The sequence below is a fragment of the Dipteris shenzhenensis genome, chromosome 17 (assembly GCF_047967505.1).
Source record: "Dipteris shenzhenensis isolate YYH24624 ecotype China chromosome 17, Dip_SZ_1.0, whole genome shotgun sequence".
NCBI lineage: Eukaryota > Viridiplantae > Streptophyta > Polypodiopsida > Gleicheniales > Dipteridaceae > Dipteris > Dipteris shenzhenensis.
Window position 1 is genome coordinate 51,356,574 of NC_141612.1, and position 23,381 is coordinate 51,379,954.

The 23,381-nt window shown below is 42.5% G+C and overlaps 1 protein-coding gene across 3 annotated transcripts in view; it reads right to left on the reverse strand.

The window, feature by feature from the left end:
• Nucleotides 1-7,931, reverse strand: part of LOC147892265 (phosphatidylserine decarboxylase proenzyme 3-like) — a 176,740-nt gene extending 168,809 nt beyond the window's left edge. For 2 of the 3 annotated variants that reach the window (XM_087388300.1, XM_087388299.1), the window contains exons 1-5: nt 7,616-7,930; nt 7,342-7,421; nt 7,130-7,154; nt 2,579-2,638; nt 2,119-2,187 (exon numbers count right to left, since the gene is read on the reverse strand). In XM_087388300.1, the coding sequence (XP_087244426.1) occupies nt 2,119-2,187; nt 2,579-2,638; nt 7,130-7,154; nt 7,342-7,421; nt 7,616-7,756 (375 nt within the window). In that variant the 5' untranslated portion in view covers nt 7,757-7,930. Of the gene's footprint in view, nt 1-2,118; nt 2,188-2,578; nt 2,639-7,129; nt 7,155-7,341; nt 7,422-7,615 lie in introns of all 3 variants that reach the window. The other variant, XM_087388301.1, reaches the window with a different exon arrangement.
• Nucleotides 7,932-23,381: the final 15,450 nt, after the last annotated feature.

Here is a 23,381-nt window from a genome sequence, read left to right on the forward strand (position 1 = left end):
TATAATTACACTCCAATCTGAAAAAGATGTGTACAAAATGGGATAAAGTGGTCCATTCCTTTCATACAAATATGGACTTAAGTCAAAAGGAACTAAGGCTGCATCAGTAGCCCCTAAGCATCACACCAAGTATTAAAGATTGGCATCACATGGATCGTACTAAGACACAGAAACAAAACTTAAAAATTCAAACCTGTCTCAGCATGTAAGAGTAGTTCACGTTGTATTGCAGCTTAATTAAAAAATAGTTCACTACGTAGTGAAAGCTGAGGTCAGCTGTCACGGGGACATGAAATTTGTTGAACCGTAATTAACTTTGGCTTAGGGGACTAGCCCAGGGGAAGCGACAATTCCCAGAAATGGGTTCAATCCCTAGGTGCACACACTAGGCCTAAAATGCTAGGGGCGAGGCAAGCCACAAGGTTTAGACGGGTCATAAAGTTGGGCCCAAGGAAACCAATGTCGCCATTGGTTTTAGGGGTTAGAACTTTAATGTGGGAGCAGAATAATGTTCCATTGATTTGGAAAGGTTAGACTTTAATGAGGAGCCACGTGGCAATCCCTCATGCAAGTCCACCCACCCCTTCCTCTAAGGTACGTGATTTTTTTTGACGTTTTTATCATCTTGCTTCCTTCAACAACTCGAGGTTGCACGATTGCTGCACACACTCCAAGGCGCTGTACGAATAGATTGTACAGCTGACTGCATACCTTTCGATGTCAATTTTCTGGCTGTACGGCTGTTTTATGCTACTGGCGTGCATCCTGAGATACCTTCGACGCTGCTGTGCACCCCCTTTTTCCTGCTGTACGGCCTGCTCAACTCCTCTAAACTGCCCATGATCATCCTGCACTCTTTCTCTCTCTGATTCCAGCCCATTCTCTCTCTTCATTCCTCTCTCCAAGCTGCCAATTCCTCCTATTGCCTCTTGCTTGGATCTATTGCCCCTGGAGGTGTTCTGGACTGGATTGGAGCTCCTTGGAGCTGACTGGAACCGTTTGGAGCTGGATTGAAGTCATTTGAAGCTGGTTTGAGTTCTCGTCACTATCCCTTTCACTTTGATTGCATTTGGTCATTTTGAAAGCTTGTTGGAAGTCCCCTCTTGGCTATTCAGGTTGTGAATGGACACCCAGTTACAAGGGGTGTAACTAGATGGGTGTCAGAGGGGCAGTGTGAAGATTTCTTCATGTATTGAGGTCACTTGTTCAGTTCGAGATCTGTGTTGATGCATTGTCGCCCTGAGAGGCTGGTCAGTGGATTGTGGGACTACCGGACCCTTAGAGCGAGTTGGATGTCTTGTGGAATGCTTGGACAGTTCTACAATTGGTCATAGACAATGGTGAATGCCTTAGCCTTGCCCTGGCAGTTGGGAACTAGTGTATGCACTAAGATTGAGTGCAAGTTGTAGCCAATGTTTGGCTTTGACAGAGGAATAGCTTGAAACACAGTGCAAGGGTGAGCCCTTGTTGTATGAACAATTTCCATTCCTAAAGAAATAAATAAATACCGGAAGGGGCGCCAAGTGTTTGGGGCCAGTGTGGTGTCTTGTATTTGGTTTCAATTGAGCAGGGGCACTCTAGCGTCCATCCAGTTATTTCTAAAGTTGTTTCTAAGTGGTATTGTCTAAAAATTAAGTGGCTGGAAATGATGCAATATGGCTGTGACTAATGAATATGCTAAGATAGTTACGGTCTACTGCCCTTTAGGAAACTTAAGGCCGGTTACATCACCACTAGCAAGTTATGTATCTCTGGTATATAAGAGAAGAGGACCTTTCTGTATTAATCTATATGTACCTAGAAGCATGACAAAAATGCATTTACTCCATCAAGGAGATCAACAAAAGCAAAATTCTTAAGGTGAAAATAATTGGTTGTCATAAAATCTGTGAAGCTCTTTTCCATTTGATTTCCATAAAAACTTAATCCAATTTGAATTGAATATAAATTATCACACAGAAGCTCAGAGGTCACAAACCAGACTCCCATGTGTATTCTATTTCCTTCTGTGAGCATATATGAATGCTTGCTTGAAATGTCTCTACATAATGCCACTGCAACTTTCAATAAATGCCACCCTGACAAAGATGAGATAATAATTGGTGAAAGTGGACTTACAGAATTGAGAGCGTTTAATAGATCGATTTCGCAATATCCAACCAAATTATTCTTTGATAGTCTATTTGTCTGCAAACATATTACAGAAACCTTTAAAAGAACTGCAGCACATAACGCTCTAGCTATCTCCTTTAATTAACATTAAACTATGAAAGGTGAATAGCCTCCCAAACTGTAAATGAAAAATTAACAAATTTAATCCTCATAATATGAAGATCTTCTTCATTGTTTTTTCCCCCAATTCTTTCAGTCATAATGTGATCAAGAAATGCACCAAGACAATTAGCACCACTTCCCTGTACATTACACAACATGGATACAAAGAAATATAGGAAGGAGCACATCGCAACAGCAGGCAACAGTGCAACCTTTTGTCACTTGCGCATTTAAACCTTATTGAAGCTGCAAATTGAAAAGAGATTATAGGAATGAACAACTACGTATCGAAGAAGAAACAAACCTCAAATACAGAGATCCGAGCAATTCGTGGTCCATTTTCTTCCAAAGCAATTTTCTTTTCCTGCAGTTCAATTAACGAGTGATTATTTCCTCCCAAAAGCACCAAGAACCTGTAATCAATTGTAGTCCACTACATGAATTTAACAGAATCTTTGCAGTAAAAACTCGCTCAGAAAAATCTCCCTCCTAGCAGCGGCTGCCCAGGAAGAACCCTGCATGGTTGCCCAACTGGCCATCAAAGGGATGAATCTGAGATCCTTTCAATGCCTCTGTGTATCTAGCTCTCCAGATATGCGACACCGTAGTACTTGCCAGTATCTCCCAAGAGGTATTCACATAAACATGCACCGGTGTGAGTTTTGAGGGGAGCAGGTATACAGATGACAAAGCTTGATGCAGCAATCCATATTTCGTGGTGGGAGGGGCTGCAGAGCTCCCCGGCTGATATGGACAGTTCTCGAGTATTAGGGGTGCCTCTCAGGATTCAGTTCTTCGGCAGTCACTTCGCTCCTACCACCGCAGATATTAAACAGTGGGACCTAGGGTGGAAGAAGGGGAAATAGCAGCACAAAACGGCAGACTCAAATGTAGAGCAGGGCAGAAGGGAAGGGGTGGGCTGAGGGGGGCGTTAAGAGGCTGGCATGGAGGAGTGGCATGACCCCGCAAGATTTGAGCCTATCACTAAACTAGAATCTTGTCCTCAATCCAACCAAAATCATAGCGCAGGCGCCTCGATCCTCTCGACCACCCCCGAGCACATGAGCTACAGCTCGACTCAACCATAGGCCCGTATCTAACCCAAGCGTCCCATACCACCTGAGCCCATCCAAAGGACCTTCAATACACCACCTCTGATCCGTCCCGCCCTGGGTCCAAGCCCCATCCATCAGTTGAGGAGCGCTCAACTGAACTACACAATAGCACTGGCCCCCCCTCTATATAGAAGGAAACCTGCTATAAATAGCACAATGCTATGAATTGCTCCCTCCATATAAAACGAGCACTATATATGAATCAATCTCTATATCTAGCAATCTTGGCTAAAAATAGCCATCCAGCCCTATGCTATCCCGTGACCAGCTCACATGATCTAAAAGGCGGGTAGGGCAAGTGGGTGCGACCAAGGATCCCAAGAGAGCAAAGGTAATGAAAAATTCTGCCCTGCAAAGGAGGTAGAAGTTGAGCAACACGGGCTCCTAAAATCTCAAGCATATGCACACATCACAGAAAATCACAATGGCAACATAAGTAATTTGAAAAACCTACTGGAATAGCCAGCCCAAAAGCTTGCAAGTTACCTAAAAGAAGTCCTTGGACACCGTAGCAAACTCCTTGGGATAGCACACAAACTAGCCCGGCAAATACTCACAATAAAGAAAGCTTTGTAGAGACGTCTTTCTCACTCACGGGGACGTGAATTTTGTAAGCAAATAAGATATGACTAAGTTTGTAACCAATTTGGCCATGGGGGACTGGCCTAACCCACGTTCACCTGCTATCCAACCTTAGGTACACCATGCACGTGACATACTCCCCTTCCTCTAAGAACTCACTCCTGAGTTCGCCAGAAAGCTCAAAAACTCTCTATGAAGATGAGTCAATGCCAATAATTATACTTTAACTATCAGTTTGAGTGTGCTATACTTTCCATGAGATTCAAATCAAAGAGAATCTAAGGCCAAAGCCACAATCTTTGATAACCAACCCAAGGAAAGTGAATGTCTCAATCTAAACAAAGTTACGTATTGTCAAGTATTCTCCTCGAGAAATCAAGTAACTCCTGAAACCACATAGTTAGTTCATTGACATATCCGTACACAAGCATGGTAAAATCCATACCTGAAGATAAATGATTCTATCAGCCTTATCTATTGAGTTCTAACTCGGGATTCGTGAAAAAATATTCATCATGCTGAATACCCTTGAACTCAAAAATCTTAGGTTGAGATCAAGGAACATTGTTCGAACAACCCCATCAATTGAGCCCCTCAAGGTCAATTTTTGGGTTGGAATTTCTATCAACCCTAATTTCTTGAATTACTTAGCCTCAACGGAATACCCTAGTAATTCAAATTCTTGGGTTGAATTACATGACAGACTTTCCATCGCAAAACAATTAGGTATCAATTCATAACTCATGATTGAAGAATCTTCATGGAAATATCAATGGGCAAAATTCTGACCAAAGATATGGTCCCCTAATCTATCCTCAAAATGCCCCTACATGAGGATAATCAAAAAAAATTCCGTTGGCTACATCCACTCAATGGTACTATTCTAGGCATGTCTATAGTCAACCATCATAGGAGTAACATCCTATGTGATCCAAAGACTACGAAAATATACAATCCAAGATCTCTTAAAACAAGATCCACTATCAGATATCCTGTGTAAATTTGCGCACAATAAACCGCTCCTATCACAATATCATCTAGTTCTTAGGATCTCTTGTCTAGGAGAACCAAAGATCATCATCAAAAGAGATGTGGTAACCCTCCCTGAGATTGAGTCTAGACTATGGAGCTCCAGGGTTGAACCCAAAAAATACATGGCTTCTCTTAGGATAAAGAATCTTAGTCAACCCTCGTAAAAAATGTCCCCAATTCAATTCAGCCTACTTGTACTTCACCCTAGAGGTCTTTGGGTATTATTCACGCTGAATTATACCACCCCATCAGAGAATCTTATATGTAACATACCTTAGTGTCCCATACCACCAAAGTATACTGCAAATAAAAAAAACTCAGTGGACATATGAGTGAATGAGGGTAGCCAATCCCTCTTCAACTCAAATGATCCCAGATTGAGTCAACGATGTGCTAAACGCATGAGGGAAGATCACTGAGCTGGTAGACCAAGGTGAATTGCAAAGGAGTGGAACTAAAAAGATGCAATCATGCTTTCCATGATCATTGGGACGATTGTAGACTAAGTGATACCGCACATCCAGCTAGCGAACACAAGCGCGAGGTATGGAAGACCCATCACCCTACAGAATCTCTATGAGACCAAGAAGGGAGGATCATCCTGCTTCATAACCAAATGTTCAACCTACATATTGACGAAAGCGAGTCAGCCGGCGACTTCGTAGTGAAGGAAAAGATTCTCAGAGATCAACTTGGAGCACGTCACAAGGTGGACAGTATCAATTAGCCATGCTCCTAGCCAGTTAACTTCCGAGGAGCTTTAGAGGGTTGGTGACGACTCTCACCGCTAGAGAACGAACGACGCCACTCACCTTTGAGGAGCTGGGTCCATTGTTGCTTTAGGAAGAAGCTTAAATAAAGTTGTACAACGAGAAAGATGAGGATCATGGTGATGAGAAGGCTTTCATAGCAAAGAACAAAGGTGGCAAATGGAAGCCGCAGAAAAAAAAGACGTCAAGGGTGAGGACAAGGGAAGTTCTACTGGTGACAACAAGAAAAAGTAAAAGAGCCAAAAGAAGTGCTTCTATTGCGATACTTTCCTAAGGATTGCAAGAAGAAGAAGGCGGACCAAGCAAAGGAGGACCAATACAAGTTGGTAACAACCAATGTGGTAAGAGAAGACCTATTCTTAGTAACGACACCATGCTAGACTGAGATAGAGTTTGCAAACCCAAGAGTGACAGTGTACATGAGAGACATCTAGGGAGCGGAGCACAGAGCTTCACTTTGTGGTGGAGTACGGAAGGTGCGCTCAGCCATGAGATCTGAGGACCACTCTAGTAACCACTGGCAAAGATGAAGTGGCTCACGTAGAGATGGAGCTTGAGGTCATCAAAAGAAGCATATGCACAAGCTTATACAAAGGCGGAGATTAAATTGGTAGTTTTGGGACGTATGTGGCTTGCAAACTCACAAGATCCTATATCCTTGTTGGGAACACCCGCTAGATTGTCTTTCACCCGTGTGACGAATCCCGTATTGCTTATGCTGCAATAGTTACATCTCCACTTCTTGAAGCCATTGCCTCCCCCATAACTATCCATGGGGGAGACAAGGCTCCAATAAGCATCTTTCGGCATTGAGGAGAGCAATAGGTGATAGATTATAGGAGGAAAAGGAGGAGGAGGAGGACTTGGTATTCCAACACCCCCTCTCACCGACCCATTGTGGGCGAGCAAATACATATAGATGCAATAGCCCTGTCTGCTCCGTTGGAGAAGCTCTCTGGAACGTTCTCTGAATTCGGGTCTTTAACTAGGTAGCTCCAGATCCATCTCTTAACAGTAAGCCACCCTAAAATGCAAGATTCGTTCAGCCAACACCTACTGTCACTAGTATCGTTGAACGCGAACATGTCAGCTTCGTCTTTTGATTCAAGTCCTATAACATAGGTCCATTGGATCGTCCCCCTTAGAAGCTGAGAACTCTATGAATCTTGCAAAGCACCAAGCGGGCCAGTTCGTCCCCTTGTGAGCATCTACATGGGCATGCATTCACTTATCACTTAACACTACCACCTTGAATTATGCATGCATTCTTAAGTGTGGAAGATCACTTAGCTGGTCACTAACTCAATCACTACGCATGCAGTGACGCAATACATTAGAAGGGGGGAACACGCTTACCGACTTCCAGATGGGCTTGTCTGTGCTGCACTTATTCAGGCGATACATGATACACATACAAACGAAATCGTTAATCATGACAGAACTGTAAGAACCGACAAAACGCAAGAAAACGCACAAAGATTGAAAGGACGCTATATTTCTAAGTTCCATCAACCATACTATGCAGATCATGCGCCATAAAAAGAAGCTCCAAATTCACAAGTCGTAACTGACTGGATGTTGCCGTCCGAAAAGTTTGTTGTCCTAAAGACACGCAAGCGAACCATCTGTCTTTAAAGTGCATTTCGGCCTGTTTTCTTGAAACCAGCTCGAATATATCAGAAACTTTTTTATTAAAAGTAATATAACAAGCATTTAAGGGACACTCGAATGTGTTTGAATGGAGGATCCACTGTGGCAGAGATCAACGCGACAGTACGTACGTGTACCAAGGAGTTGCTTTCATTTAAAATCGAGCATTTCAGCACTCACTTATTCGCTCACCTGGTCGAGTTGTATCCGAATGATGCCGCTGTAGTTTTTGCGACCCACCGAAGAATCGCCTCCTCTTTTCGCTGGACTCGACGAGCCTTCGTGATTGTGATGGCTGTCATGACGGGATCTTCCAGAGACCGTCTGGCCCATGGTGTAGCAGCAACAACTGGGGGGGAAAGGCCAGAAACAACAGGAGAGCCAGACGTGATCAACGGCGGCACGTGCAGGCCAGATGTGTCAAGAAACGACGTAGCACTCCCTGCAGCCTTAACTTTTCTTAACAAGGTGAACGATAATAAATCATTCATAAGGCCTGCCAGAGATCAAAAAAGGGCGAAGATGGTAGGAGAAAGAGAGAGAGAGAGGGGCTAAAAATGTGGAGGATTTCTAGAGGAAAAAATACCATGTGGGTGGATAAAAAATCAAGAATTTTTGAAAATAAAAAATGGCTATTCTCGTTTCTTGTTGAATCACCTTCACTGATGCCAAAAAGCAAACAAAAAGGAATCCACTCGAAATGGTGTGAAGGAAGATTGCAGGAGATAAAGAGGGGGGGAAGAGAGAGAGACAGAGAGAGAGAAGGGGGAGATGATGTGTAGGGAGACTTGAGAAGATAAAGAAGGGGAGAGAGAAAGAGAGAAAGGCAACCACTTTAAAGTCTTCATTCAAGTCCAATGAAAAAGAGAAGCCACATATCAACATATTGTCCAATAGGAAAAATGCACTTCCAAAAAATCTAAATATGCCTAATTTCTGCTTTGCCCAAATTGCATTGTTGCTAAGGCTACCCCGAAGGGGCAAGCCAAAAAGTGTTCCTCCCCCCTTCCCAAATCAACAACTCTCTCTCTCTCTCTCTCTCTCTCTCTCTCTCTCTCAAATCAACTCGACCCTCTAAGAGCAATGCTCTCAAGTACTTGTACTCGCTTGTTTTTCTTAGCATTGCCTTCTTAGAGGGAGTCCTACACTTGCTATAAGTTTTTTGCTAATCATTCATTGTTTAGAAGTTAGTTCATTTGGTCAAGATAACCATGTTGTTTTTTGGCCCTGCAAAGGATGTCTTGTTTAGTGAGTTGCTAATTAGGTCCATAGTTTTGACCATGCAAATTTTGGTTAGTATGAGATTTAAGTGTGGGTTAGTAGGGCTTCTGATGTGTTCAGGGTTTAAGGTTTTTGTTTGCTTGTGGAGGTCCTAAATGTTCTTATCTTTTGTTTATCCTCTTGTGGAGATCCATCCGTTAGACCAAGGATTTCACTCTTTTTCGTAGCCTTCAAACCATTAACATAGAATGATTCATTGCACTAGTCAATGAGGATCTAGCCTTCCAGAAGAGTAGATTCTTCAAAATGTCAAAAGGCACTTCCACCACACAAGTTGCAGCAACCTGTACCCCTTGACACCTACAAGTAATTCTTTTAAAGGCATTTAAGTGTAGCTCGAGGATACAAATGTTGCCCTTACCTTTCTTCTTGCACACCTACAATGCTACCAAACACCTTTAGATCCAACTCCTCAATCATGCTAAATACACCCAAACCTTCTACAACCCTCCATGCATCAAATCTCCTCCTCATCCAATTATCTTTATCCAAGCTTTGATTCACACCTCCTCCAAAGATAAATCCAATGGCAACAAACTAGAAGCAACCCCTACACCACCATACAAAACACTCTCCGTACCTGCAAAAAACAACCAAACACATAGAAACAACAAAAACCAAAACAAAACAATGCCAAAAACACAAAACCACACCTGCAGATTCATAAAAATCCTTGTCTCCATTGTATGCAACACCACTCAAAGCAAAGACGCGCTCCTCACTAATCGAATCACCCTCCTCATCCAAACAAACAACCAAATTGGCACCACCACCTGACGAATGCCCCAAATCATGTCCATCAACACGACCAACATTGACCTCACTCAAACCAAGAGAGAATGAAGGGACATCATCCATTGAATCCATCCATGACGACAAATGGGAAAGTAACTAGTACAGCCCAAAGCATAAAATGCAAAGCCCCTTAGTAGCATGAAACAGGTAGCCCCTCAGCACCACGAAACATAGACATCTAACCTACACGAAATCCACAACCCGTGTATCTCAAATGTGAAAGCCACCCAAACAAAGCACCACCATTAAAAATGGAGCAAAACAAAGTGCGACACAAAGCCAAAACCAAACCAAAAGAAAAATGAACCCAACATTCAAAACCCCCCAACAACCACAGACATACATCACCAACAAATCACAACTCGACACCACAATCCACCCACGTGTGAACCCACATCCGAGACTCAAGTCAACTAACTGAACGAACCATTAAACTAACTAAAAAAAGGCCAAACTAATGGGACTAGGCTAGCAAAGGCACGATCCAACTGACACGTCACTTTCGTCATCATCGTTGCCACCACCCACCTCCCTTAGAGCCTTAATGCTAGGGAATTGATCAAGGTAGGCATTTCCTGGCCGAGAAGTGGCCGAGAATCACGATGAGCAACTAGGAATTGCCTCCACCGATCAATTCCCTCATAGCATCAACTTACTTGTAGGAAAGAGGTAGAATCTACCCTGCATGACGGCCTACATCCCTTGCTCTCCAAGATATCATTATAACAATCGTCCCCTACATGAAACAACATCTTCTAGCTTCACCCCCAAGAGCTCACATGGAGCAAGGAAAATTGACAGATTGGGCTTCTCCATCCACACTCACAATGGCCCTTGAGTTTGCCTCTGTCACAATTTGAGGAGACCCCATCAGATTACGGGGAGATAGGAGGCAACATCACACTATGCAACTCAGCTCCACAGCAAATTCAAGCACAACTTGATGAGTAAGACTTTCGTCACCATGCAAAGCAAAATTTCCCAAAAAGTTAGCTTGGAAACTCAAGTTTGTCGCCTCTCTCTATGAATTAGAGGACATTCCCACGTCTAATCTATGAAATAGCAATCATCCATGACAAACAAAATTCAAGCCAACACAGGCACAAGTGGTGAAGCGAGGGTGAAGCGCTTTGTCCAAATTTGCAATGACTGTCGCGTTGGTTTGGATCTCCTTTAAGGACTTCATATTTGATTAAAACCAAGCTCCCCTATTTGTACGCTTAACATTAACATACTCTGTGATCTTAACGGGGAGCTTGGCTATCCTGTAGAGCAAGTCGATTTTGTCTCCAAAATCTATTTTTTGGATAATGAGGGATTTTCGATGAAGAAAGGCACCACACAGGAATGCCCACTTCGGCAAGTTTGAAATTTACCTTTATTGATGCAGCTAAGGCATTGAACTATAATGCACTAATCAGCGGCCTCTATTTTGTGTTAAGTATTGTCACCTCACTTGAGCATGCCCCTCGCAGCACCTCGAAGATCTTGCATTCGCCATCTTCCACACCTTCACTTGCAAAATGCCTCTCACCACATCGGTAGCCAAATTCACCAAGCACAACATGCTGCATGCTCACAAAATGCACCTCGAGAAGATCTGCACGTCATCCTTGTATCTGCACATATTGAATCAAAGTTGATACCCTTTTGGAATCTTTCCCAAATCATCTCTATCCTTGGAATCTTCCAAGAATTCAAGCTTGAAACCTTTGAACAATCACTGCTTGAAATGTTAAAGGATTGTGCATGGATTTCAATTTCTATTATACTACGATCAAGATACTAATCCTCTCATCTTAGCCAAGAGCAAGACCACTAGCCGCACCTGAACAGCAGGCTATTGGCAACCTCCTGCAATGGTCGGATGATCCTCACAAAAGCTGAGGATCCTCCCAACACAAGTCTTTTCAAGGGAGGTCAAAGTATGGAGAAGTGTGTGTGTGTGTGTATGGTGTGCGCGTGCACGTGCACATGTGCATGTGCACGTATGTGTGTGTGTGTGTGTGTGTGCATGTATGTGTGTGTGTGTGTGTGTATGTGCACATATGTGTTGTGTGTGTACTCACGCATGTAGGTTTGCACACACACGTGCACATGTGTTTGCATATAGGCGACAAACGTGCACACGTGTGTGTGTTGTTTTTGCACATGCGCTCTACATGCTGCATTCTCCACAACCAAAATTGGCACCATTAAAATGGTATTTGCACTCTAAATAGCCACAGGGACAATATAATCCATTGAGATTGCTCGATGGACATCGGGTCAGTATACTCTAACGCGAGGCTTGCATGAGTTTGCGGTCATGACCATCTTATTTATAGGCTCTAATGATGACTATGCACTCATTGCATGATCGGGGATCTAAGATTATGATAGCCAAAACTGGGGATACTAAGGTTAAAAGGGCTAAAATACCCACTAGTCCAAGCAAGGTATCAAACAGTTGCCACCCCAAACACGTGGATGTCAAAGATCAATTGCCACAAGTTGTTTAGTCCTGGCTATTGGAAATGCAAATTTCTCCCATCGGAAAAATCGTCATATGTCTAGGCGATAGCTAATCTTAAATAGAAAATAAAGAATAAGCAACAAAATTTGTGCCCCAGTCACTTCACCGAAGTGACTAGAGAAGAGAGATACCCAAGCCCAAGATCACAATTAATTGGCCTTGTAGTGAGCACTTGATCTATAAACCAAGTTATGAAATCAATATATGCAGGATCAATAAACCATGCATAATTGTGGTTGAAACTTTCTAGGATTATCTAACAGTTTATTGCAACTCTGCTTGAATGATTTTTGTGTGTACTCGACAATATCCCATCTCATGCCCATACAATTGGTCTATCTTAAGAAAGTATTTGCCAAGTGTAGATAGGTAGGAATCTCTTATTTTCTATGTACATGTTGGTGTGCTACTTGGCCATGTGATCACCAAGGAGGGTATCCAGAATGAGTCGAGTAATATCCGAGCCATTGAGAAGATGCGTGAACCAGAAAATATTACAAGTAAGGTCCCTTCTTCGATATTAGCTTCTATAGAAGATTTGTGAAGGAATCGGCGAAGATTCATGTACCTTTTAATGAAATAACAAAGAAGGATACCATACTCCAATGGATCAAGGAGTGTCTATAGCAATTCATGAGCTTAAGAAACGAGCAACCAAGACATATATTCTCAAACAAGCCCATGGGATGTGATCTTTCATGTCTATGTGGATGCATCACTCAACCAAATGGCAGACCAGATTACCCACTATATTATGCCAATTGGTTGATGATTCCACTAGAGTGTAGTTATAGCACTACAGAGCATGAAGCCCTTAGAATGGTATATAATGTGTAAAACGACTAGCATTATTTGCTCAAAAATTCATTCATCTTTTATGTTTCACCAAGCATTGATTTACCTGATCAATAAAGCAATAATTTTGGGGCATTTGGTGAGATGGATGCTCTTTCTACATAAATTCAATTTCAAAATCATTTGTAAGCAAAGGAAATCTTATGAAGTTGTAAATTGTTTGTCTTGGCTGCCTACCTTAGATGAAACTGAAGGAGCAACTACGAGCTTCTAGATGCAAATTTGTCTACCATGGATTTTACAAAAGCTGAGTATGACGAGATGCTACACTATCTGTCATAAGGAGACTTATGCCCAAGGATAAGCACATGTAGTTGGCTTTGAAAGCCTAGAAATACTATTTGATTGTTGATCAATTGTATCACCATGGTGTAGATCGAGTGCTGAGGTGATGGGTCATACCACATGAACAAGCCATAATACTTATTGAGGCAGATACTAGGCAACTAGAGGTCACTCTAGCGGCAAGCTAACCCCAATGGGAAGGACTTGTAGGTAGGTTGATAGTGGATCACTCTAATGCTTGGTGTGTACAATGCAATGTTTATCAACAAAACAAGGAGATTTCTTCTATAGGATCACATGCCATTGCAACCAAGCCAACCATGGGAGGCATTTCAATGATGGGACTTGGATTACATGGGTTATTTAAAAAACGCAACACAAAACACATGGAGCAAGTATATCCTTATGGCCATGTATTATGCTACCAAGTGGGTAGAAGGCAAGGCCTTATGGGATAACTTAGCTTGTAGAACATCCACGTTCCTCTTTGAGGATATTACTTTCAAGTATGGCTACCTGATCAAATTTGTTAGTGACCAAGGTAGACATTTCATGAATGGATCCTTTTAGATTTTGACTATACTGAGTTCATGGTCATGCACTAAGTTGCAACAATATACTATCCTTAGTGTAACGTGAAAGCCAAGTCAACCAATAAGATCATCAAGTCAATACTCATCACCAAGATAGTGACTGCTCATTGAAGGGATTGGGGTACCAAGTTGCATATTGCATTTGGGAATGTTGGATGGCATATAACGTAACCACCAATCTAACCTTTTAGGATGGCTTTTGCTTTAGAAGCAGTGGTGCCCTTGGAATTTTTTGTTCCAAGCCTCCAAGTAGCATTCAAGCATTAGCTCGAGGAACCTGAGGCAATAAAGAGAGATCATTGCAATAGCTAGCTAAGTTGGATGAGTTGTGCATCAGAGCAAGCATAGTGACAATAGGTAATTCTACAAAGAAGGAAAGCTTACAATGACTGGCACGTTGTGTACAAAAGAATATCAAGAAAGGCCTTCTTGTTTTGTTGTATAAATCTAATCTAGGGCCATCAAGGAACAATCTTAAACTTGGATCGAATGGGTGTTGCAAGCTCACCAACCCTTTTAGTAAAGGTACAATTCAGCAGGCGGATCTGCAAGGTCAGGTGGTACCCAAGCGTCAAATATTTTAATCATATTGTGCAAATTGTAATGCAAGACAAACTACCACATGGCAAAGGAGCTATTAATCTAGACTTAACTAGGAGTCATCATTGGGCGGACATGAAGATCAATTCAGCTCAGGTGTCACATGTATTAGTTAATCCGATGGTTCAACAAATTGTTGACGCATGTGCGCTAAAAGGTCACGTGAAACTCCTTTTCTTGACATTTTTCAATGTGTTTTCTCTTCTTGTAAGACCTTCATGCCCTCTTGGCAATCACCCTCCTCAACCCTTTCCTCCATCCACGTTGTCATTGTTGCCCTCACTACTATCATGGCCTTGTCAAACCTTAACTCTTCACTCAAAGTAAAGGAGAGGCCTAGCAAGCATCAGAAGGATATCACAAACTTTATGCATCACACCCAATTGAGAAGTTGAACAAGATGCAACAAATGCCAAGCGGAATGGGTTGGTGTTCACAAAACTACCATGGCAAGAGGTTGGGATGTTTCTATCTCCAAAGACCTCCTCAAGACTTACAAAGTGGAAGATCACAACCTTGACATCAAGAAACACCATCTTGTCTTGACAAGAGCTTCTCAAGGTTGTCTTTATGTTGCCTGCTGCACCCTTGGGCTATCGCAAGATCACACCAGTTCCAAGAAGTGCCCACTTGTGATCGCTTCTTCAAAGAGAACAACTTCTCCTCTTCATAGGGATGCTTGATCAACAAGGCTACAAATGCGGAGATGCACCCCTTCTTTGGATTCTTGTTTAAGTACATAGGTTTGAAGAAAACCACATGTTATATTGCAACATGCCTATGTTGTAAAGGCCCTATTTGCCTGTGAAGACAAATTCTCAATCAGTTGGCGCAGCATTTTCAAAAAACACTTTGACTAAAAACTCTAGGCAATCCCAAGGGAGGGCAAGGTACATTGTAAACTCATCCCATGTCTTTGCATGATTAGCGCAGGTTGATCATTGGAGAAGCACACCATGGCCAAGTGCATTGCATTTGGAATGACCATCTGCAATTCCACCTCGACTGAGGTCTTCTTCATTAGTGTATCAACTTGGGGCCTCTAGCTTGGGTTCTGATGAATAGCCTAATATTTTTTAGTAAAGATGACACTCTCTATTCCCAAATCCAAGGCATTCAAAATGCATCTAAAACCTCACCTCCTCCTGTTGATGGGCCTCACCAACCTCCTTCTCTTGCCAATGAGCCTCAACAACCCCCTCCTCTTGCCAATGAGCCTCCACAGCCTCTGCTTGGTGATGAGCCTTAGTAGCCTCTCCCTTCCAAAGAGACCTAACAACCCCATCCATTCCCCTCTACATGAGAAGTTGCCAGCAGAGGTGGGATCAACTAGTGATGAACAACATACTCATATGGAGCCAATGGAGTTGACCACTATAGAGGAACTTAAAGACAATGCAAATTTGGTGAGCCAGCCAATGAGGTCTAAGCCAAGCAACCTTCTACTGAGTCACCACAGAAGTAGGTAACTGCAAAGAACCCATCAACAATGAAACCTAAGAAAGGTGAAAAGGTGATAGAGACCCTATAGCCTAGCATACAAACAAGGAAGACCCAAAGGGTGAAGAAAAGGGGCACTAAGAAAATCAAGGATAATTGAGTAGGGGGTGAGTAAGGAAGAGCCCCTTTCATAACTTCAAGACAAGAACACCGACACTAATAGTTGGCTGACCCAGTAATAGAAATTGATTGTCACTGTACCAGAACTAAAGGGCACGGAAATAATAAGTGATTTACCCAATCAGAGGGTAACCATAGGTACCAGAGAGTATGATAGAGTAGGCTGTTCTAGAGCAATTAATTACGCCACAGTTGATTAACTCAAGCATATCAACTACGATCAAGAAACTCCATCATTTAGATGTAGGTGTCAAGGACACGATTGAGAAGGCCAAGGACCACCCTTTTGGGATTCGGATCCACCACAAGAATCTCTCTTATTGTTGCCTCCCAAACATGTGCTGCCAGGTGAAGGCATTGATACCTTGTTCCATTTTGATGATGATGTTCCAGAGATGTCATAATAGCCAATCGGCAAGAACTATGAGATAAAGGATTGGAAGTTACTTGTACAGTGCATCACATAATTACACATTGCATTTCTTCCCTAGCCCTCATTCATAAGAGGTGCAAGTATGAGAAATTTAACAAGAGGGTCAATTCATTTTATGACGATTATGCCAACTACCTTAAGGGAGAGAAAAAGGAGATGTAGGCTAAGCTTAATAGCCTACAGGAAGCCCATACTAACCTACAAGCTAAGCACAAGGATTTGGCAAAGCAACGCCAAGGATTGGATTGTCCAGCTTATAGTAGATTCACAATGAAACAGGTGATTGCCTAGTAGGAAGAAAGGCTCACTCCCTCATCATCACTGCCACTATTGAGCTTTGCTAGGTAGGAGAAGAGAATGTCTCCCTCCACAACAAAGGCTACATTGGAATAGATCCAAGCCTTGCTCTGATAGCTCGATAGGCCCCAAGAGCTCCTAAGCAAACTTGCTCAGTGCAAAGACCTAGATGATGACTAGGAAGGTGCGTTCATGTAAGGTGGCCCACTCATGTTCTTGCTACCACTCCTGAAGTCACAAAGCCCCCGGCTGCTATAGTGATGACTAGCACAGAAACCATAGGTGCAGGGCAGACCATACCAAGAATGAAGGCTATTGGATAGGGATTGAAGGAGAGAACTACAACATAGGCTTTACTACTCCTTGATCTCAAGCATCTTCCTATGTCCTTTATTGGTGTAGGATCTTCTTCCCTGGGACATTGGATGGACACAAGCACACAAACTTCTCCTCTCCAGCTTGTAGAGGTAGCCATCCCCACATCCTTGGAGCACTCATTTTTAGCCGGGCCCTTTGCCGTTGCTCACAAATTTTTCCCTATGTCACCATTATATGGACAAGGTTGTATTTGAATTCTATACCCAGCTCAGCCAGTTTTTCATTATCCTATATAGCTCTAGACTTACCTTTAGCAAAGGCTAGTGACTCTAGCTCAATAGTTTTGGATTCTTCACATCCCTGGCATCAATAGAACCAATTGGGTGACCTACCACCCAACATTTCAGCGTATGATAGAGATTGCCACAACTTTAAGTTGGCATGAAGGGAAAGCTGAGAAGCAGAGAGAGCAATTCTAAATTGAGAGCCAAACTATAATGCAAAGATTGAGGGATGTGCCTCCCCCGACCATGGCCAATTTGGCCACATATTATACATGATAGTTATGTTTGATCGAGTAGTTAATGGGCTCTGTTACATCCAAAGTCATGATTATGTGGCAACATGTTAAAACAATTTGCAGAACTCCCACAAAAATGTGGATGAAGCCCCCATCTCCACATAGACACTACAAATGTCATTTTGAAGACTTTGGCATCATCCATCTAGATGCTCGACATGTGAACAATGGTGGGTTGAAGATTAAAGCCAACTAGAGGAGAGGGAGCCTATCAACATCAACTCACTCCATCTTGGGCCACCAACTCCAACTCTCGAGCACCCGAACCCCTATAATTTGGCCGAGGTCACCCACGAGCCAAGGCAGCTACTATGAGGACACAACAAATGTAAAGCTGTGGAATAATGTCAAGCATTAAACACTAGGTTCATAGGTCAATCGAGGAGTGAGAAAAAGGGCTAGCAACACTGTGTTGTAAGCAATTAGCAAGCTTAGTACAAGAGTAACTAGTAGTCAACAATACTATTGCTAGTGCTGATTATCACCATTTTGAATTCAAGGATGCTTCTTAGCACCCAAAATAGAGTTTTAAGTGTTATTTAGCACTCACAATGGTGCTTGGAGTGCTATTTATAGCAATAAGAAAAGTCTTATAATAACTAGTAGTTAGCACTCTAAGTCAAGAAAGCATTGGTAGTCAGGTGTTTGCTAGTGCTAGTTTATCACCCATTGTGAAGTCTCAACTGCAACTTAGCACTCACAATAGAGTGGCAAAAGTATTGTTTATCACATGCAACATAGTTGTAAGCACTATTTAGCACTATGAATAGAGGATTGCAAGTGCTATTCAATACTCAATATATAGCCATTAGTACTAGCTAGCACTCATACTCGAATTGCAACTTAGCAATTACAATAAAATTGAAAGTGCTGCTTAACGCTCACAACAGAATTGAAAGTGGTAGTATCTGCTTACACATCCACTCTTCCATCATCTCAAATGTAGAGTCTACAATAACAAACGAGTTCTTGAATGTTAGGCGCTTGCTCAACCATAACCTCATTTCATTTTCCATTGTCTAGTCACCACAATTCACAACTTCCATACTCATTCCTTCACATTTTTCGACATCAAGGTAGGTGCATACCTTTGGTGGATTTATCCTTTGGAAGCATGTTATCCTCCACTATTATTTCTTGCATTTGTGGAGAACCTAGTCAATCTTCCACTTTTGCACTACTCCCTCGTATGCACATGATTGGTTAGCACTTCAGGAGTTTGCTAGTTGGGTAGGCACCATTTGCTGTCATCTAGTCACATTTTATAATGGTTCCTTTCACATTTTCCAACATCAAGATGGATGCATACCTTTTTTGCAGCTATCCTTTGGAAGTATCTTATCCTTGTGCACTTTTTGAGAACCCATTTTATCTTACCATTTTGCATTGGGAATCCCACTTGTGCACATGATTAGTACATTAGCTTGCTAGTCTAGTAAGCAACTTCAGGAGCTACCACTATCACTTCAGTAGTAGTTACTGAACCAACTAGCTAGGTAGCTAGTTAGTGATCATGACACTAGGTAGTGACCAAAGAAAAATCTTACCACTCTTACTCTCATTTTTGACATCAGTATTGAACCCACCCTCGTTAATTTTGTAGCATTGGAGATTTCTTGGCTACATGATGATTCTAGGGGTTGTACACATCTGTGTGAAACACATGATATGGTAAGGGTGTTTACATGGCAGCATGCAACACCCACCACATCATCATCTACAAAGCCAAGTACACATCTGTGCATGCATCGTCCATTACAACTCTAGTGTTGCTAGTAGGGATCTTCAAAACAAGAGGAAGGAAGAGGATGTGTGGCCCATTGTCAATAAGTCTTTGCACATCTGCAATCAACTCCTTGCGCACTTGTACCTTGTCCAACTGTAAATTTATGGACAATAGTTTTCCCCATGAGAAAGTGTTTACAGTTAGTTGTGCTTAAAATATGTGCATTTTTTTCTAGAGAAAAGACAAAAAGAATTCTTGTTTGAGGCAGGCACTAATCATGCAACACATAGCTTTGCAATGGAAAGATGTAGGTCAAGGTCCAAGCTTTTTCAAGTTTCCATTAGGAGGCTCTTGCTAAACTACAACATCTCAATTTGAACATGGAGCTTTTGCTTTGATGGCTCATCGAATAGACCATTGGCCTCTTGTAGTTCCTCTCATGTCTTACAAGTTTCTCATTCAACTTGCTTATGTGGCTGACATGGCTCCCTCGTTTTCATAGAGCTTTCTCTTGGCTTCCTCAACCATAACCTTTGTGTTCTACTTTTCTTGCAAGACATCCTTCATCTAGGACCTCTTTAACATTATGAACATTCTATGGATGGTGGCCAGCCATGGACCCGAACTTTGATAGGCCATTGGTGCTCATTCCATCTTCAAAATTTTCTATCAAGGGTACCTTGCTCAGCCTTGAAATTTTGCTCTTAGCAAACTTAGTTCATGCAACTTTTATTTGTTCCTTCAGAATGCTACTATTGTCAAATTCAAAAGCGTACCCCCTTGCAAAGAAAATTGTTTTGGGTGCCGTGGGTTTGGGCCAATGCCATGTTCAATGGGAGCTTCTTGGTATGCCTTGAAATGAAGCAACAACATGTCTTCGAAGGAAACTCTGGCGTCACGTCTTGGCATTTCATGTTTTCTTTCCCCCCTTGGATCTCCTTTAAAAAAAGTTAGCCACAACATTTTAAGCACATCTTGGTTGCTCAAGTCTCCTAGATTAATCTCTGTCAAGCTCAACCCATACTCTTCATGAAGCTCCTCTTTTTTCATAGGAAAGTGCTTGAGAGGTGGAACGCCCACTTGTGGCACATGCCACCTTGAGCTGCTTCGAGACTTTGCCATGAAGTCAAGGGAAGTGAGAAAAGCAGCCTGGAAGGAGAGAGCAATGAAAAAGGCAACTTGGAAGGAGAGAGAGAGAAGAAAAAAGCTACCAGGAAGGAGAAAGAAGGGACAAAAGGAGCCTAGAAGGAGAGAGCAATGAAGGAGAGACTCTAGACTAAAAGGATGGTAGTTGGTCGCAAGAATGGTTGAAAGGAATGAACGATAGGATAGTTTGCAACAAATTGACAAACTCGAGTTCTCCCACATCCTAGGAATAATTGAAATTCAAATCTAGAAAAGGTTTTTCTAATATCAATGATTTGACTATTGGGCCCCTAACATCTAGCTAGCCTGAGGCAACTAGGTACACCAAAACATGTACCATGTTAGCATGCATAGACCGATCATCATTGTAATCTAAAACATCCCCATTAAAAAAGCAAAGAGCGGTGACAAATATACATGGATGTGTCATTGGCTTAAGGCATTTACCTTACAAAATTTTAGTGTACCATGTACATTTAAAAGAAGGGGTATTTTAATTCAACTTTTCGGGAAAATGTAATAGGGTTACTATAACAGGAGGGGTTTTTCAATTCAAGTTTAGGGAAAAATCACTTAGTTCATAAGTAAAGAGGGGTGTTTTTATTGGGGGAAAAATTTTAGTTGAAATTCCTCTTGAACTCACATGATACATAAGGTTTCTTAGTAATGCACCCCTCGAGGTCATTGGCAAGCACCTTCGCTAAAATGGCAGTGCCTCCTCTCCCTCAAAGAGGTAGTTAGCCCATACCTAATACTCCAAACTCCTAAACAAGAACCAATAATTATATCCTTCTTTATGTGTGAATTCTTGAAGCAACACAACCCCAAATTATAGTCTTGAATCACCTTCACACAAGACATTGCTTCACTTTAGCACCATAGCCCTTCAAATTCACAGACATGATCACTGCAAATAGAAGAATCATTTTATCTAGATGCCCTGCCTCCAAGGAGCAGGGCTTTGTATGCACTGCTCAGGAAATTAAAGCGACCCTCCTTACTACCTTTGAGGTTCTGAGTTACATCCATAATTCATTTCATGGCCACTCTTGAGGTGGGGGTTCGTTAGATGAATCCACCTCAGAGAGAGGTAGATTTGAAGGCTACTTGCATTCCAACGTTGGCTTGTGGTGATTTTCCTCCTTAAGTAGTTCTTAATCTTCAATGTCATAACCCTTCACAAGAACTGGATCTGAGATGCCTTTATTAACAATGCTTAGGCAAGGTACTACGTGATTGACACCACCCAAAGTCCTCCAAGGCGTTGCCATTATCCAAGATTTCCTATGCCACCTCCTGTTTCACCCCTCCACCTGCTTCCACAGTCACCACCTTACCTTTTTTGCCAACCAACTTTCAAACTTCTTCGTCAAAGGATTTAGACTAGGTACGCTCCAAATCGTATCTTCCTGTGGGGCCAACTCTTCGAGCTGCGCCACTTGGGAGTCCTCCTTAAAAAGCTATTAGACATAATAGAAACAGAGCTTTGTTGGTGATGTGCAAGTCCTTTCCATCCCCCTAATGCTCCTTCTACACCTTGGAACCTGGCAATTTTGGGCAAAGTGTCCACATTCTTTATAGACAAAATAGACATCTAGAAACACCCTAAGATGTACTTGTCATGTATGAATCAACTTTCAAAAACCTTGACGTCTTGTTGCTCCGACACCCCTTGTGCCTGATCCATGCCCTCTGAGCTCCAATGGGGTCCTTGCAGAACGAGGGATGAGAAGCACCTTCACCCCACCTTCCACTCTAGCCAAATTTGTAATGGTATCTCGAAGCCAAGGTGGGAGACTTAGAAAGTCAACCCAAATTGGACATTCATGATACAAAAATTCATCCACATGGAATGGAGGGGGGGATAATCAAATCAAAATAGTGGCCATAATGAAAACGAAAGAATGACCAACAAGCTCATTACAAGCGATTTTTTCTTAGAGGAAGAAGCCTTTGCCCATAAATTTCGCTTCGTATCCATTAGCATTCATATCCAAAGAACTTCCCCAACATCTGAAACGATGGAACCCATTCAATAAAGACAAATTAGATGCCTCCCCTAATTGGCTTACCCATCTCTAGCTAGATCCTATCCATAGAAACCTCATAGTAGACCGAGTGCTTGTGGCTGACCTCCTACTAGCATTTCCTCTTCTAGTCTTGAGCCCTAAAATCAAACACCCTAAACACTAAACCAAGGGATGTTGCAAGGCGAGGACTCGGAGGGAATGCCTACAACGCTTCTTTAGCATTAATAAAGAGAAGAGAGGGGCCTCGAGAGAGACCATCCATGGAAACAAAAGCGTTATGAGTGGAGGGCGAATTTCGCGCCCACTTTTTGTTGTTGTGAAGGAGAGGAAATGCAACTTGTCGTGGTGTGGCGTGGGCCTGCGTCTACGAGGATGTCTCGTTATAATCAGATGAAGAAAACCTATGGATGATGATGATATTTTATGTGACAGGATGCTCGCCGCGAGCAGCGCCAAGCGGGCAGCCTCCCCATCCCAACACGACGTCCCTGCCGTCTTCTTCCTATCGTATTTTGTGGCTGCTGCCTTTGTCCTCGGACACATCGCCCTTCACGCTCTCCTCCTCAGCCCAATCAACTCATGATGCCTACCTCCCCCTGCTGCGTCCCTGCTCCTTGGAGCAACTCCTGGTTGCTGTCTTCTTATTACTCTCCCTGTTTTCCAAGAGTGAGTGCAAACACCATTGATAACCACACCAGCTCTAAATGTTCCGATACTTGCACCACACGACCTTCAACAGAGGTCACTGCACTCAGCCCCTCCTGGACCACACAGTCTGTTCTGCCGGCATGGCGCTTCACAACTTTGCCACCTGAAAGGCGATCGTAGGACAGATGGTTTAGCCGGTATCTCGTCAATCTCAGGATTCAAATCTGCTTGCAACA